The 15,076-nt window shown below is 39.7% G+C and overlaps 1 protein-coding gene across 1 annotated transcript in view; it reads left to right on the forward strand.

The window, feature by feature from the left end:
* Positions 1 to 15,076, forward strand: part of OSBPL10 (oxysterol binding protein like 10) — a 121,103-nt gene that overhangs the window by 99,710 nt on the left and 6,317 nt on the right. Inside the window, 2 exon segments of the mRNA XM_075745741.1 lie at positions 4,867 to 5,350; positions 13,982 to 14,168. Of these exon segments, the coding sequence (XP_075601856.1) occupies positions 4,867 to 5,350; positions 13,982 to 14,168 (671 nt within the window).

Genomic DNA, 15,076 nt, shown 5'->3' on the forward strand with positions numbered 1-15,076 from the left:
GACAAATACTAATGAGACATGCCACATGTGCACATCACTTTTCTGACTGTTTTGAGGATTAAAAAAAATAAATTACAAGACAGCTGGCTGCCTTTTTATTAACTTTGCTTCCTGACATGGGACCCTTAGGGCCACAGACACGTGATGATAAAGCTTGGTTTATTGGCTGCGCCTCTTCTCGTTTTTCATTATTGCTCTGAAAGTCAGCTTTCTGATAGCTTTGATGCTAGTCAGCTTCTGTTGGAAGTGGTTGTGGCACAGTAGTTGCTAATCTCAGAGGATGTTTTATACATTTCCATTTTCCTGTGCCTTCTTCCCTAGGGTTGGGTTTTTTTGGCTCATTTGGTGAGCTATGGATCGTAACATGATACACACATGAACAAACAGCTCTTCTGAGCCCTTGGTGGCTTTTGGTTCTAGATGCGTAATCATTACCTTCATGTACCATATCAGAGGAAACAGCATCTTTTCCTTTTCCTACGGGGTGCTTGCTTATGTTAGTGTTGGCCTTGCCTACGCTGATGTGAATTTCCCACAGTGATGATAGCCGCATTTAATGTTGCAGAGGTGCTTCACTTTTGAAATGCGTCATGCTGCCATGCCTTTTAATGAGGAGTTAAACAGTAAAAATCTACTGTGAAGGAAAATACCCGCAACAACGTATTAAATCTGCATGGGGATTTGCTAGAATAGGCTAGGCTCTGTGGTGGCCAAATAGACTTCAATAGCTGCTAGAGAGAGTTGGGCAGGGGAGCTGTTCGCAGCAGCAGACCATAGCACAAAACTGATGCCTTGGACTGGGCTAGGACTTTAAACCTCATTTAAAATTGGAATTGCTGACAAAAAATAAGTTTCTAAATTGTTTGTTCTTTGGACTTTTAAAAAATGAAAAATAGCACCAAAAATCACTGACAGCCTGATAAGCGTGTTGGCAAATGGCGTCTAATGGATTGAAACTAATGCTAACAATTTGTACAGATGGGTGGTCACTCCCCCACATTCCCTTACCTTCCCTACGCAGTTAATGTGTGCTAAAAATAAAGGGCTTCCAGTAATTTTGCAGAATATCAACCTGTTGTAAATTATCATTGTAGTATGTTCATGATGTTGTAAGTTTTTCATTTGCTTGTCAATATACTTTACCTTGTAATTTTAAAATACAAGTGGGATGAAAATAGCCTGTTTTATTCCCACAGCGACAGATGACAGTGGAAAGCTTTTGTAGCTCGAAGAGAAGGACATCTCAGCATGGGGTATCCCGGTCAGATTTCTGGGGGGGCGGGTGGGAAAAGCAGGGAATGGTGCTGACACCCATGTTTTGCCTCACAGTAAATAGTAGTGGGGATAAACACCTCTGTTCCTAAGAATTCATGCTCTTCCTTTTCTAAGTTGCATTCAGATCTAATTAAGTATAGGTGAATTCAAACCTAGGAGATTATGACTGAGCTCTGAACCAATATCCTCTTTTTAACCTCAATGAAAATGGTAGAATGCCTACTAAATTGCTTCCTTTTCACATGAAGCCTGAGAGAGAATTTTAGAATACAGTCAGGAGATTTTTTTTTTTAACTTCAGACTTCATTCACCCGCTTGGTATTTATTGTGGAGAGATTCTTTTGTCCATTTCGTTGTCATGCTGGCTTGTTCCCAGAGGAAAAAATTAGGCAGTTTTGACTTTTTATGCAATTACAAAAAAAATTTAAAAATTGCTGTAGTCCAAACCCAATATAAAGAACATAGGTCCTAAGTGTATTTTTCTGGACAGTTTGGCTGCAGAAGAGTTGAACATCTCATTCCTTTGGAAGCTAAAGTACTAGCACAAGTGCATGACAGTCCAACACTGGCAAGAAGAACAGTGTACGCTTTCAAATTTGTTTATTTCTATTTTGCTTATTTATGCAGAAATCAAGATAGAGCCATTTAAAAAAAATGGTGTGAAGGTTTTTTGGACTATGTTAGTGTGTGATGTTGCATTTTGGAACTTTGAGGCTATGAAATTATTTAGTAAAAGGCAATGCTTTCTAGGCATATTTTGTAGTACTGGAGGTGTATAAGCTTTAAAACTTAAATGTTTTTCATACATAGTTCTGCCTCCTTTTGTGGAAACAATTATTCTGCACTTTGCAGTGGATCCTTTCCTGCTACAATTAAGGATGTAGTGTCTGTTTTAGTTGGGCTTTTAAAGGAAGATCATTTAAGCTGGAGTTCAAGCTTTATTCGGATTTTAAATTGATTCTTGAAACTGAATAATAGAAGCCCAGTGATTTGTAACATCTCATTTAGTGGCTGTGTTGGTGTAGCTGTATTAAGTACGTAGCTGCAAAGCACAGCCAGTACTTGTGAGAATAGATAGGAGGACTATGTGATCAAGTCAACAGGATGAAACCACAGCAGTCTTAATGTTGTACCATAAAATCTGCATCATCTTAAGCATGGTCTGTAGTTTTCTTCTCCTCCATTTGTGCTAATAAAGGTCACTCTTTTTAGAGAGGCATTTGGACATAACGAGATGCAGAGTGCTGTTTATTCAAATGAGTTTCTCTGCCCTTTCAGGTCTGTGCAGTGAACTCATGGTAGTCACTACTAGTATTTCTAGACACGAGTGATGGGTTTTTTCCTATGTTTTCCTGTCAGCTTCCTCCTTGATAACCTGGTCTTTGAGTGTACAAAACATATTAAAACGAGCTCCTGTGTTGAGGTTCACTCATGCTGAATTGCATTTTTTATAGATTTTAGATTCTATCAGATAATGAGTATTTGGTCAGAATGAAAATGTTGCAAGTAAGATGGAGTTGTTTAAAGAGTTAAAAATACTGTAAGAAAATCTACTACCTTTCCACTTTGCCTTCCAAAGTTTTAGATTTCACTGTTAAAAACTAATCTCCTCAGCCCCTCACTATCACACCACCATGGGGGCGGTAGGCTGTCTTTAGCACTCACTAATTTGCCACGCACAGTGTAAAATTAAGGTCCTGCATCTTTTGGGGCCTCATTAGCTTGGTAACAGAGACCATGTAGAGTCCTCAAGGCTTACAGGGTAATTCAGAGGAATATTACAGATGGAACTTTGCTTGACTTGTACCTAAACTTGTAAAAATTATTAGCCTATAAAAGCCTGTATGTGTGTAAATAAGATACAGAAGGAGAGAGAGAATGAGCATGTATGTTACCAAACGGCATGGTGATCTGTTTTTTTGCAGTTGTGGTATGTTGACTTACTGTGTAGCTGTTAAGACAGGGTTTGAGCTGTTCTGACTGGAAACTTTTTCATGTTTACAAGTTTTCTTTGAAAAGAACTAAACGATGAATAAAAGTTTGACAGCTTCTAGTTCGTTATCCATGGGATCCAAAAGGACTGAGCTGTGCTTTGGTCCCACTTAGAATAGCAAGCTAGGGAGGCAGGGGGGAAGACAAATGGGTGTGTTTGAAGGATGGCTCCCTGCCTGGAGTAAATAACCCTTGTTTTTGGGAAAGGGAAAAAGTAAATGCAATGAAGAATTAAAGAGGAAAGCAAAAGAATTGGGTTTATAGAGGACAGCTGTTAGTCTGCATCAGTGGGCCACTTTGATTCTAGACAAATCTGTGTGTGCCAGAAGTTCCTTGGTCACACAGGAGTGACCTCTGAGCTCCCCTATGATGGTCCTGCACGAGGTGTGGAGGGTGAGGGAGAAGGAACGGAGATAAATAAATTATTTTAGGTCCTGTAGCCCTTGTCTGTCTTGCAGTGCACTCCAGGGTGTTTCACTGAAAACTTTTAACAAAGCGTTAAAGTCACCCAAGTGGGTGACTTTGGTAACATCTGTGTTGCTAGCTGAGCCACTTGAGACTGCATCCAGATCACTTGGGGCTGGCTCCCTTCAGTGCAGGCTGCCTAGTGCTCAGTCCCAGATTTTTTTTTTTGGGCCCCCTGGAGCCTCTCTAGTCCCAGACCATTGATGTAACAGTTTGTGCAGTTTTGGCTTGTTTCAGCTTGTCTGAAATAAGGTGAAGGCATGCAGGGGCCTGCCACTGGAGTATGGTATGGTCTCAAACTGAGGGGACATGCCATGTGCCTGGGGGTGACAGGAGAGCAGAAGGGTGGCAAGGGATTTGACCTGGGAGGTGGGAGAGGGGACAAGACACACATCATGACAGTGTAGGGCAAAGGGAGTCAAACCTGGAGTTGTTCCTGCCTCTTGGGGGGAGTCCTTGGTGTGGTTTTATCCTTGGAAACACACCTGAGATCTGTTTTTGGTTGGATCTAGTTGCCTTGGTTTGTTAGAGGAAGGAATCTAATACGTAAGCAGTGGGTGGTCAAGGGCCCAGGAGTGAAATTGGGAGCCCAGTTGTTTGACAGAATGAGTAGATGAATCCCTTACACTCTCCACCACTTACAGGTTGATGATGTGTATGTTTATGTAAAATACTCATCTTCTAGTGGTTTGGGAGGGTGTGCCCTGCCCTTTTGGGAGGGTTATGAGTAGTTGGGTTTGTTGATGTTTGATGTAAATTAAATTAATTTACATCAAAGTATGTTTTTATGTCCTGTAAGCAAGGAGCAGAATGGTTGATTTGTTCAGTGGGAAGACAGGAAAAGGCAGATTTCCGTGAGAGCAGAACAGCCCCTCCCTGTTGCGTGAGCTGCTGTTGAGAATCGTAATGAAATGGGAAGCAGCCTGCACAGCTCCCAAGGCCGCTGCTTTTTCCTTGGCTCATTCTTTACACTGCAAAGAAAATGAAATTGCTGTGGCAGAGGGGAGGAAAACACGCTGTCCCAAAACTTGGCAGGGCCAGAATTGCAGCTGTCTTAACTGTTCTTCTCCCCTTTCCCCCGCGGTAGTATGATCATGGGGAAATCATATCTGCCTTTGTCTGCTTTGCATACAGGTAGTGCTTCCAACATTTATTTTGGAGAAAAGATCCCTGCTGGAGATGTATGCAAATTTCATGGCCCATCCAGACCTGTTTTTGTCAATTGCAGCTGGAGCCACTCCCGAGGAAAGAATTATCTGCTTTGTGGAGTATTATCTAACAGCTTTTCACGAAGGCCGAAAGGGAGCGGTTGCCAAGAAGCCCTATAACCCTATAATTGGTGAAACGTTTCATTGCTCGTGGGATGTGCCTAAAGATAAAGTGAAAGCATTCAGAACTAACGGTGCCTCCACGGTTTCTAAGGACCCAACCAAGGAGTTTGGCCAGGACCAGTCCACATGCTACAAGCTGAGGTTTGTAGCTGAACAAGTATCCCATCATCCACCGGTATCTTGCTTTTACTGTGAGTGCAAAGAGAAGAAAATGTGTGTGAACGCTCACGTATGGACCAAAAGCAAGTTTATGGGCATGTCAATAGGTGTTTCTATGGTAGGTGAAGGTAAGAAATGTGCTTTTATCTTTGGTTGGGTTTTTTTTTTTTTTTTTTTTTAGCTAATGTGGGTATTAACACAACAAATCCAGATATTTTCCTGCTTGCTCTTCCTCTCATTTCAACATTGTGGTTATTTGCTTTTGTGAAGTTTGGAATTAAAACTTTAGGGTTTGTAGAATTTTTTTCTGTTCAGACAGAATGTGAGACACGCATTACGTATATAAATGTGTGCTTATATTTATGTGAGACTGTTAACGTATGACTTCAGATAGAATTAAATTGTAGTAGCAAATGGCTGTATATTCTGTAAGAACATTTTTATTTGTCTTGCTCATTTTTAAAGTAATAGGCGATTTGGTATGGGATAGTTTCACAACTGGAGTGAAGCAGTAGGAAAAACCACATTTTTATTTAAACGCAACATTTTTTTTTCATAGTTTCTACAAAGAATCATGGTTTCTGTAGTGTTTACAAAGTTGGCGTATTATCTCAGCTTTATAGCGAGTCACGTAGTCCAGGTATAAATTGTGATTGGCTATGTCATACATACACGGTCTGCTTTGTTATAAGTCATTGCTCAACATGAATTCAGAAATACAGGGAATCATAACAAATTCTTAACGGATGATCTGAACTGATAAACACACCTGTACCAGTATCGTTACTGACTGCTAATGTACTGATTTAATGTTTCTAAGCAATTTAGTCAGTCCCTCTTGCCATTTGAGGGTAATTTCCTGTGTATGGTTTTTAGTGTTTTGTCTTAACTAGGTTTTAGACTGTGGTCTCAGAAGCACCAGGACGACTTACAGTAAATGCTGCTTTTTGTCATTATTATGTTAAACACTATGATATTAAAGGCAGTAAAAAAAGTAGAGTGGGAAATGTAGTGATTTGGTTTTGCTTAGTAATAACAACAAAACAATTATGGTGAAAACATACAGATATGTTCTGTTGTTTCTACTAGCTAGAACTAAAGGACAAACTCAAACAGTAGCTTCTTTCCTGATGGCAATATAGTCCCTTTTTTGTAGAAGAGCGATGAAACTTCCTTACTGTGGGATTTCATATTGCTACGATAGTTAAAGTCTATAACTGCACGGCTGTTTCCTTCTTGCTACGATTTAGGTATTTTGCTTTTAATGCGGAGGTAAGGAAGTTGGGAAGGGAGGCTCAGAAGGGAGATGGGTCCTTCTGTCTGTCTCCTGACTGTACTACTGCCAGCCTGAGTCAGTGGTTTCAGTTGCTGCATTTTTCTGGTACATACTTGTTTCTAGTACTGTTCTTTCAGTGAAGGGGAGCTATTTAATGGAAATAAAATTAAACACAAAGTCACTTATGATTATGTAGGAGTAGGGAAATTTCTTGCTGCTAGCGCACACAGTTCCCTGGGATTGGGGGTGTCTAGTGTGGGGATTATTTAAGACTTCAAAGTCCTGATGTGTCCCAGTTTTGAGAGAGAAAGGGTCTAGGAACTTCCCTACCCCAAGGATTGTTTAATGTGGGCTTGTGAGAATAAGTTCTCCCCGACCCACTCCCCTCTTTTTTTTTCTTTTTTTTTTCTTTTCCTTTTTTTTCCTTTTTTTTTTTTTCCCCTTTTTCCTTTTCTTTTTTTTTTTTTTCTCTCTCCATGATCCTGGAGATATCCCATGAGTGGAGGTAGGCTTTGGGGAACATCTGGAATGGTGAAGCCTTTTATTGCAAGGTTTGCTGCTGTCTTTGGGCATTTGGGGAGGAAGTTTGGCTTTACCAGTTCATGGTTATCATTTGTCTTTTTTGTTCATGTGAGCAGTGCAGAAGCATGCAGCTTCATGGGGTCAGTATTTCTGGGAAATGATGGAGAAACTCCAGTGCAGCGCAGGCATTTCTGTTGCATATTGAGGACTGGCAATAAGCAGCAAGAAGTTGAACCACTGAAGCTTTTCTGTCATCTGAAAACAGCCAGTCTGACCCTGACAGCCTCGGTTTAAAATGTTTACTTCACAGTGTGATTTCTTCACTCGAAATGACACTTTCTTCAGATTGTTTTTCATTTATTTTAGTACCAGGGAAGTCTTCCTAATTAAGTTGGTATGTACATTTGTCAAGCTGTACAAAAATTAGAATCTACTGCAGATGTTTCTTTCTCATGTGCTGCATAAGTATAAATTTTGTATTAGATTGAGGTCAGCATGAGTACTGAGGAATAGATTGCTGAACCAAGAAGTAGCAGCCACTGGACTTACAATGTGGAAAAGCTATGTCTGTATTTACATGTCTGGTAATGCAAAGCCTAATAATGTTTTAAGGTGAAATATAATTTGGAGTATTTTCTTTGTATTCAAGGACATTTTATGCATTGCAGCATTTCAAATGGGGTGAGTTAATCTAGCGAAGCGTAAATTGAGGAAAGACACTGTTAGTCAGAAGGTATATGAAGTAGTTAACATAGGTAGAAACTAAAGTTAGCTACTAGGAGGAGTTTTCTGACAAGGTTGGCTAGTGAGGTTCTAGAATCTTATTTGAAACTGTTAAAACCAGATTAAGTGAGTTTCTCTGGAATGATGTCACAAAGTGACATCTCATGAATCATAGAAATCCCTGGGGTTTGTTTGTTTCTTTTTTTGCTACTGTGCATCAGATGACCAAACTAATCATATGTTATTGTTGATTTTTTTTGTCCTGTCCCTTCCTCTTTTTTTTTCTTTTTTTCTTTTTTTTTCCCCCTCTCCATTATGAGCATTCAGCCCTTTTTTGGCTGTTGCTGGAGTTTACTTACATACATGTGGGTGCCTTTGACTTTTTGTTAGACCAGTAAGTGTTTTAGACTCTGCATAATGCTACTTGAAAGGCAGTTTCTTTGATGTCTCTACTATAGCTGTGTCCATTCTGAGACTTCATTTAAATCATTCTGGCGTTGCTATAGTAATTCTGTTATACTGTGCATTCATTCAGTACTATTTGATGTATGTAGGAAAAAAAAATTCCTTCCCAACAGAGCATTAGAGAGCTGTAATTAATGTTGAATCATTCAGTGGCAGGGAGTGACCATCTGGTTCTAGTTCAGATATTTATCAAGACAGCCTTGTTTGACATGTAAATTAGTTGTGACCTTAGTGTTGAATACAAACAACTGTGATTTGTTTTGAAATTTTGCTTTCTACTGGATACTTTTGTGTGTGGCCTTCAAACAGTTCTGTGAAGCTTTTTTTATTATAGTTGGTTATTTACAGCAATGAAGTACTACTGAATTTTTGGAGTTATGTTGTATAAGGAATATGCTGGCAGTGTTTCTGTGGCGCTTTTGAAGTGTATTTTTTTTTAACTTGTCACAATGTCCTTCAATGTATAGAGTGTGTTTGTTCTTATGCTTTGCTGTTAGAAGCAGCAGTGGACATGCTGAAGTAGGATGTCCTGGAAGCCCAAAGGCTTCTGTAAGAATTTAAAGAATTAGGGGATTTGAGGACTGCATGGTGAAAAGGTAGAGCTCAATATCTTAATTGTACATTTTTTAGTGTATGTTGCACCTCAGAATGACTAAGACTTTTTTTTTTTTTTCCCTATCTGTGATTTTTGTTTGTTGATTCAAAGTAAGTATCAGTTGCAGAGATGCAGATTGAGTAGGAAGGCACTGCTGGAAATCTGTGTGAGAAGCTGTTTCATATGCCAGCCCTTCATCTGTGGTTATGAGAGGTCTAAATCTGGTTTGCTAATGAAATGTCTCACCTTTTTCTTTGCTATATAACAAAACTCCATTCTTCAGAGTAGTTAGTGTTGACTTTCCTCCTGAGAAAGCTACCCTGAATAGAAGAGAGGGTATTTTGCATAAAAGAATTCATGTTGCGTGTGCAGTCCCCAATTCTGGTTAATGTTAATTATGTACTAATGAGAGAGCGAGGGAGGAGAAGAGGGTGTAATGAATAGGATCACATTAAGATTTAAATTAGCAAGTAGTGGGAGAGTCAATGTAAATATTTAATGTTTTTTACGTGGTCCAAAGAATCTTCAAACAGATACTGGTCGTAGGATAAGGATGCTTTAGTGGAAATGGCTGTGGTGAGCACGCTTCAGTGTGGGCTATGCGTGTTCTTTTTCTGCTCTTCGGTTTTGTTCCAAAGCAGCAAAATCCAACAAAAAGTATCACCTTTGATTCACAGGTTAATTTTGCAGAGTATGAAGTCGGTTTAAGTGGATTGCTCTGTATTATCGAGTGGCTAGTTATGTCTTGTGTTTTCACTCCTGCTATTCTAAATGGTTTAAAAACTAGTCAGATATAGGCTTGCAAAAATTATTTTTTTAAATTGAAATCAACCTTGAAAAGATTTGATAGCTAGGGAAAAGGTTCAGTGCTCTTTCCAGCATAAATCTAAATGAAAGCAATGAATGCTTTTTCTCTTGGTTGTTTTTTTTTTTTTTCTGTTCAAATATATGTATGTGTTTATAGATGTACAGGTCTGTAATTTCTATTCCTGAGGCATGAGTGACTTTTTAATTTACCAGTCCCAAAGATTGACTGCTCCTTGCAACTGGAGCTACCTAAATATTTCCCTAGTACTAATTTTTGTATTAATATTTTTTAGCCCAGTGGTTTCAAGACAGTTTCCATATGGCATGGCACTCATTACTTAATTTAGCAAATGGTTCCAGTCTTTGGAAAATGAGCAGTGCAGCGCAGCTCGTTGGAATGTTTGAGAAGATAAAAGCCAGGTTCTGGCATTTCATGTTTTCCTGAGTGAATCTGTGCGGCTGGTGATGCGCTACACCCGTGTGGGGTTCATCCCATATGTAACTTACTCTTGTTTGTTTATGAATAACGCAGACAGTATGAAGAGCCTGTTAAATTAGGAAATTGCCCTAGGCAGTTTGTGTCCCACGTACCATTTGTTGTTCAGATTGATCTCCATACAATCAGTGGGAAGCATTAAATTTCATATGCCTCTTCTGCACCTTATTGATCCAGAGCCTCCTCTGGGTATTTCGTCAATATGGGTTACTGGAAAATCAATTCACAAAGCTGCAGCGTCAGTGAGGGACGTGTAATAGTCAAACAGGGAAAATTATATGCCACGAACATCACTTCCTTTAATGCAGGCTGAGAAGTCATGGAAAGGAGCGTGACTGTGAATACATTGTTTTAGTCAAAAGCAGGAGTGAATTGCGTTGAGGACATTTCAAGGGGGAATGTCAAAATTCCACACTTGTTTATTAAAAAAAAAAATCACCCTTCTCTAAGGGATTATTTTCTAAGATAGACTACTAAATCTACTATTCTCCCCAGAGTACTTACCTGGTGCGTTCTTCCATGTGTAATAGCTGCCTATAAATACTTAAGATTTTTTTTGTTAAAGGAATCTGCAGTTTCCGAAAGAATAAGTATATTTATAAGTATACTTAAGTATATACTATATAAGTATTCTACTATAAGTATAGTACATACTATAAGTATACTACATAAGTATAGTATATAGTATACTTCCTTACAGCAGTAAAGGAATTTAGTTCCTTTTAAACTAAAAAGGAATAATCCCTTACAGTTGGGGAGCAAGGGAAGAAAAATAGCCTGTGTATTTTCCAGCAGGTATTGTAAAGATCAGTCACAATGTAATGATACTTCTAAGTGGATATTAAGAGTGCACACTGCTTTTAAAAATAACTGTTAGCTTTTAGTTTTTCTGCCTTTAATTTCTCAAGATTGTGCATATTTTAAATCATGCTCTTTATTCTTTTTTACATTATAATTGTTGAGCTGGAGTCATATTTCAAGTGAGATAGCACTTCATTAAAAATGTATTTATTCAGGTGTTTAAGGAATTAAAAAAATATGCTACCAAGTGCTAAAAATACTGCCAAGAGAGCTGGGTTCAGTTTTTAATATCTAACCTGCTGTGATGGTTAAATATTTATATTGAAGGTCACTGCTGTTATTTGCTGTTCACATTTCAGTGTGCTTGGCAGCGTCCATTAGAGCTCCGGGTCCTTCCCACTCCAGTATGGAGGAAACAAGCTATCGATCCCATCACAGAGACAAAAGCAAACCTACACTAACTCAGAAGGAAATGGTCTTTATCACAGCAGTTTCCTCTCACGTGGGGACATGCAGTGACCGTCAGAGGAGGATGGCCAGACCTAGGGAAGTAGGAGGTTCTGAAGAAGCTCACGTGAAGGTGTGGCTAATAGATAGAGTGAGGTTCTCCCTCAGTAGTGAGCACCACACCTGTCCACCATACTCAAAATAGACCTTTTGTCTTTAAAAAAAAACCAAAACCAAAAAAAACCCCCCACAAACAAAACCCCTCAAAACCTCACAACAACAAAATGCCCAAAACTGTAATGTTGAAAGCTGATGCTTCCAGGCAGACTGTGCTTTTTGATTGCGTGAGGATTGTATCTGTGCTTAGACCATTATGACTGGGGAAATGTGACCTCCTGGGTAGTACCACAGGCGGTTTCCTGCAGCTGTTTGCTGCTACATGGCTGTTACCTGTGACTGTAGTGAAGAAGGTGGAGAATAAATGGGAAGAGGAGGAGAAAGGAAAGCTGACAGACTTGGGTCTAAAACCTGTTGTAGTTCTCAATGCAGAAAATGCCCAACTGCAGATTGTCAGGTTTCCTTCCTGCGTTTGATCAGTACCCATTAGCTTTCTGTGATCCTTTTTGAATGTCATCATCTAGTTAAAAGGCTTCTTGATTGTTCTTTATTAATTTAATGTTATTATAGCATCCATTTAATGAGTTTAATCAGCAGAGTTGTCTTTTTGAGTTAAAGGTCTTGGCTGTGTCCTGGGTGAGTTGGGTGGTTGAGCCTTCCTGCAATGTGTTCAGCCTGGTTTTACCTGCAGGTAGGTAGCTGAGGAAGCTTGAGACAAAATGTGTGTGTGTTCCAGCTGTGTCCCTGCTGTCTCCAGCAGGGTTCAGCACATGACACGAGGAACTTGTGACTTGCTGAGGCAAAATGATTAAAGGTCCTTTTAAGACATTGCTTTTCTGTGCTTGTGCTTTTGCACTCTCCAGCTCATTTGTGTCAAACTTGCTGGGGTAGAAGTGCTGGCTCTGTCGTTGCTGGCAGGCTGAGGTTGCAGAAGTCTCAAGGACAACTGCAGAAAGCTATTCCAGTTTGCAAAAGATGTTTTCCTGTGGAACAGAAGGCAGAAGTGACAAGTTGCGGAGCTTTCTGTGCCTGCGTTTATTTCTATTAATTGGCGCCAATATTTAAGATGATTATTCTGTTAGAGCTCTGTGCTTTTAAATTCTGAATGTTATTTAGGTTAATGCTTTCATACAGCGTTAAAGGCATATTTTTATGTTGACAGTAGTAGTGCCTCGTTCTCTTAGTGCTTTTTCATCATTACGTGTCAGATCACTTTGTAAAATTAGTATCGTTATTCCTTTAAACAGATAGACAAACTAATCAATTCCCCTACCAATGTGTTCTTCCTCTGTCTGCCCCAGGGTGAAGGCAGATTGGCTCAAGCTCATCTTGTTTCTAAACAGATACTGTTACTACGTCAAGATAATTTTCCTGATTTTTTTTTTTTTTCCAAACATTTCTGGGTTCTGAGTGCTTCCTGTTATAGGTTATTTTCAATCCCTGTTGTGAAGAATTATATTCAATGTTGTAATTTTTGCCTTTGGGCAGTTACTAAACGAGACACAAAAGAGTGTAAAACTCTAATGAAAAATATACTACAGATATTTGGTGTGATCCAATTCTGTGTGCAAGGTTTAAGGTACTCTTTACCTGGTCTTATGTCCTGTTCTTTGTCATCCTGCAGACCAAACTACAGCTCTGGTGGGGATAGAGCTGTATCCTTAACTCCAGAGGAAGCTGAGGTCTGATGTGACATGTAACTTTCTTTGTAGTTCCAAATAATCTTGAAAAACTACTGGTGCTGCATGTTGTGGGTTTTGGTTACAACCCCATAATGCTGAGGGTGGAAGAACCTTTTCAGAATGAAATAGAGTTGCCAGTAATTTTCTCTGCATGGTAGAGACATTGGTCTTGATGGCAGCAGAGCAGTGGCCCTGGCACCCCCCCTGTTGATTATATGAGACTTGCAAAGGCTGCATGGGAAATGCTTGGAATTGAAGGAGCAAACTTCTAGGAAATTTCTAGATGGCTTCCTTAAGCATGTTTCCTAGTTGCATCCAGACAGACCTAAAGAGAGCCTTTTGCTCGCACCAACAAATGCATCAGTAAGAATTTAGCAGAGAGGACCTGGTCATATCTGATTGAATGGAGAACTGAAGAGTCCTTTGGCCATGCCCATATTTTTTTCTGGAGAGACATTACGATATGACACCGAGGGAGCATCTGAATATTCAATATGGCTTTTTGCAAGCAAATGTTATTTTTTTCCAGCTTTAACAGTTTATTGCTTGTCAATAACACAAAATAAGTAATCCAGTCAGATTTTCTGATAAGCCATTTGGCACCATGAATGACCCCAGGGTACACATTCAAATTGTGTGCTTCTGAAATGTTTGTTTGAAGAAATTTGTTCCTGAGGGCAGACTTTTTTCCTTAGCAGACAGTACCCTCCTTCAAGGCAAGTAGCACGTTGTGCGCTCTGTGGAAGTACGTTTTGGTGATGGTCAATGGCTGTCAGGTCTTATCAGTGAACTTTTTATCATTTCACTTTCAACCTTCTTCCTCCATAGGTGTTCTTTACTTGATGGAACACGAAGAAGAGTATGTTTTCACCCTGCCTAGTGCCTATGCTCGCTCAATACTTACCATCCCATGGGTGGAGCTTGGAGGGAAAGTCAACATCAATTGTGCCAGAACAGGCTATTCTGCTACGGTCACGTTCCACACCAAGCCTTTCTATGGAGGCAAGGTCCACAGGTACGGGAATTACTGTCTTACTCTTGTTTGCCTGCTGCTGGCTTTCAAAGGAAAGACTCTTGGGCATCTGGTTGGTTCTTCTGTTGGAGTATTTTGTAGACAGATATCTGAATTTCTTTTCCTATTAGTGTCTGAGATGACTTACAACTTCAGAGCGCAGTTTATTCTAGTTATATATTTTATATTGTTTAACTGAATTGGATATATTTCTCTCATTAAACTAAAATGAATGTATTCTTCCAGGCTTTGTTGCTTGTAAAATGGCAGTAAGTGCAGGATCAGAAAAATGTACATGGAAGAGGCAATGTTTCTGCTACACCAGCTGCTGCTGCTGTGAGTTTAGCAGATGAAGTGGTGTTCCGGCTGGAGCTCCTGTAAAGAGGAGAGAAACGAAAGTGTCGCTGCCCAGAGCAGTAGCTCCCTACCGAGGACTCCCATTTCTGCACTGAAATTCCAGATGATGAAAATATTATTTATGTGTCTTTGGTTCCCCTTTATTAAAGGTGCGAAGAGGCACTCTGCAAGACAGCTTCCTGCCTTACTTCTGTGCCCAAGCTGATGACCTGGTCGTTAACACACACAGACCCCTTTCTTGTCCTGCTCTGGACTGTAGCAGTGTCCATGAGAAGGCAGTGTTGCCTGTTGGTTTGGTGTGCTTTTGCATAGTTACCTCTCTTTTGTTTCAGTTGGTCTAATTATTCTTCCATACGCAAGTCAGTCATTTCAATATTGCGCTCAGGCAAATATCAACATGGGCTGTTTTGATAGGGGTTTTTCTAAAAGGGGCAGATTCATAATTGGTGCCATCAGGGTGAGAGAAAATTGGGGAAGGTTGTGCTGTATGAATAATTTAAAAACTTAATTGAGTTGACAGATTACTTGACATGGCTTGCTAAAGCACATGTGTG

This window comes from Balearica regulorum, chromosome 2 (assembly GCF_011004875.1).
Source record: "Balearica regulorum gibbericeps isolate bBalReg1 chromosome 2, bBalReg1.pri, whole genome shotgun sequence".
NCBI classification, from domain to species: domain Eukaryota; kingdom Metazoa; phylum Chordata; class Aves; order Gruiformes; family Gruidae; genus Balearica; species Balearica regulorum.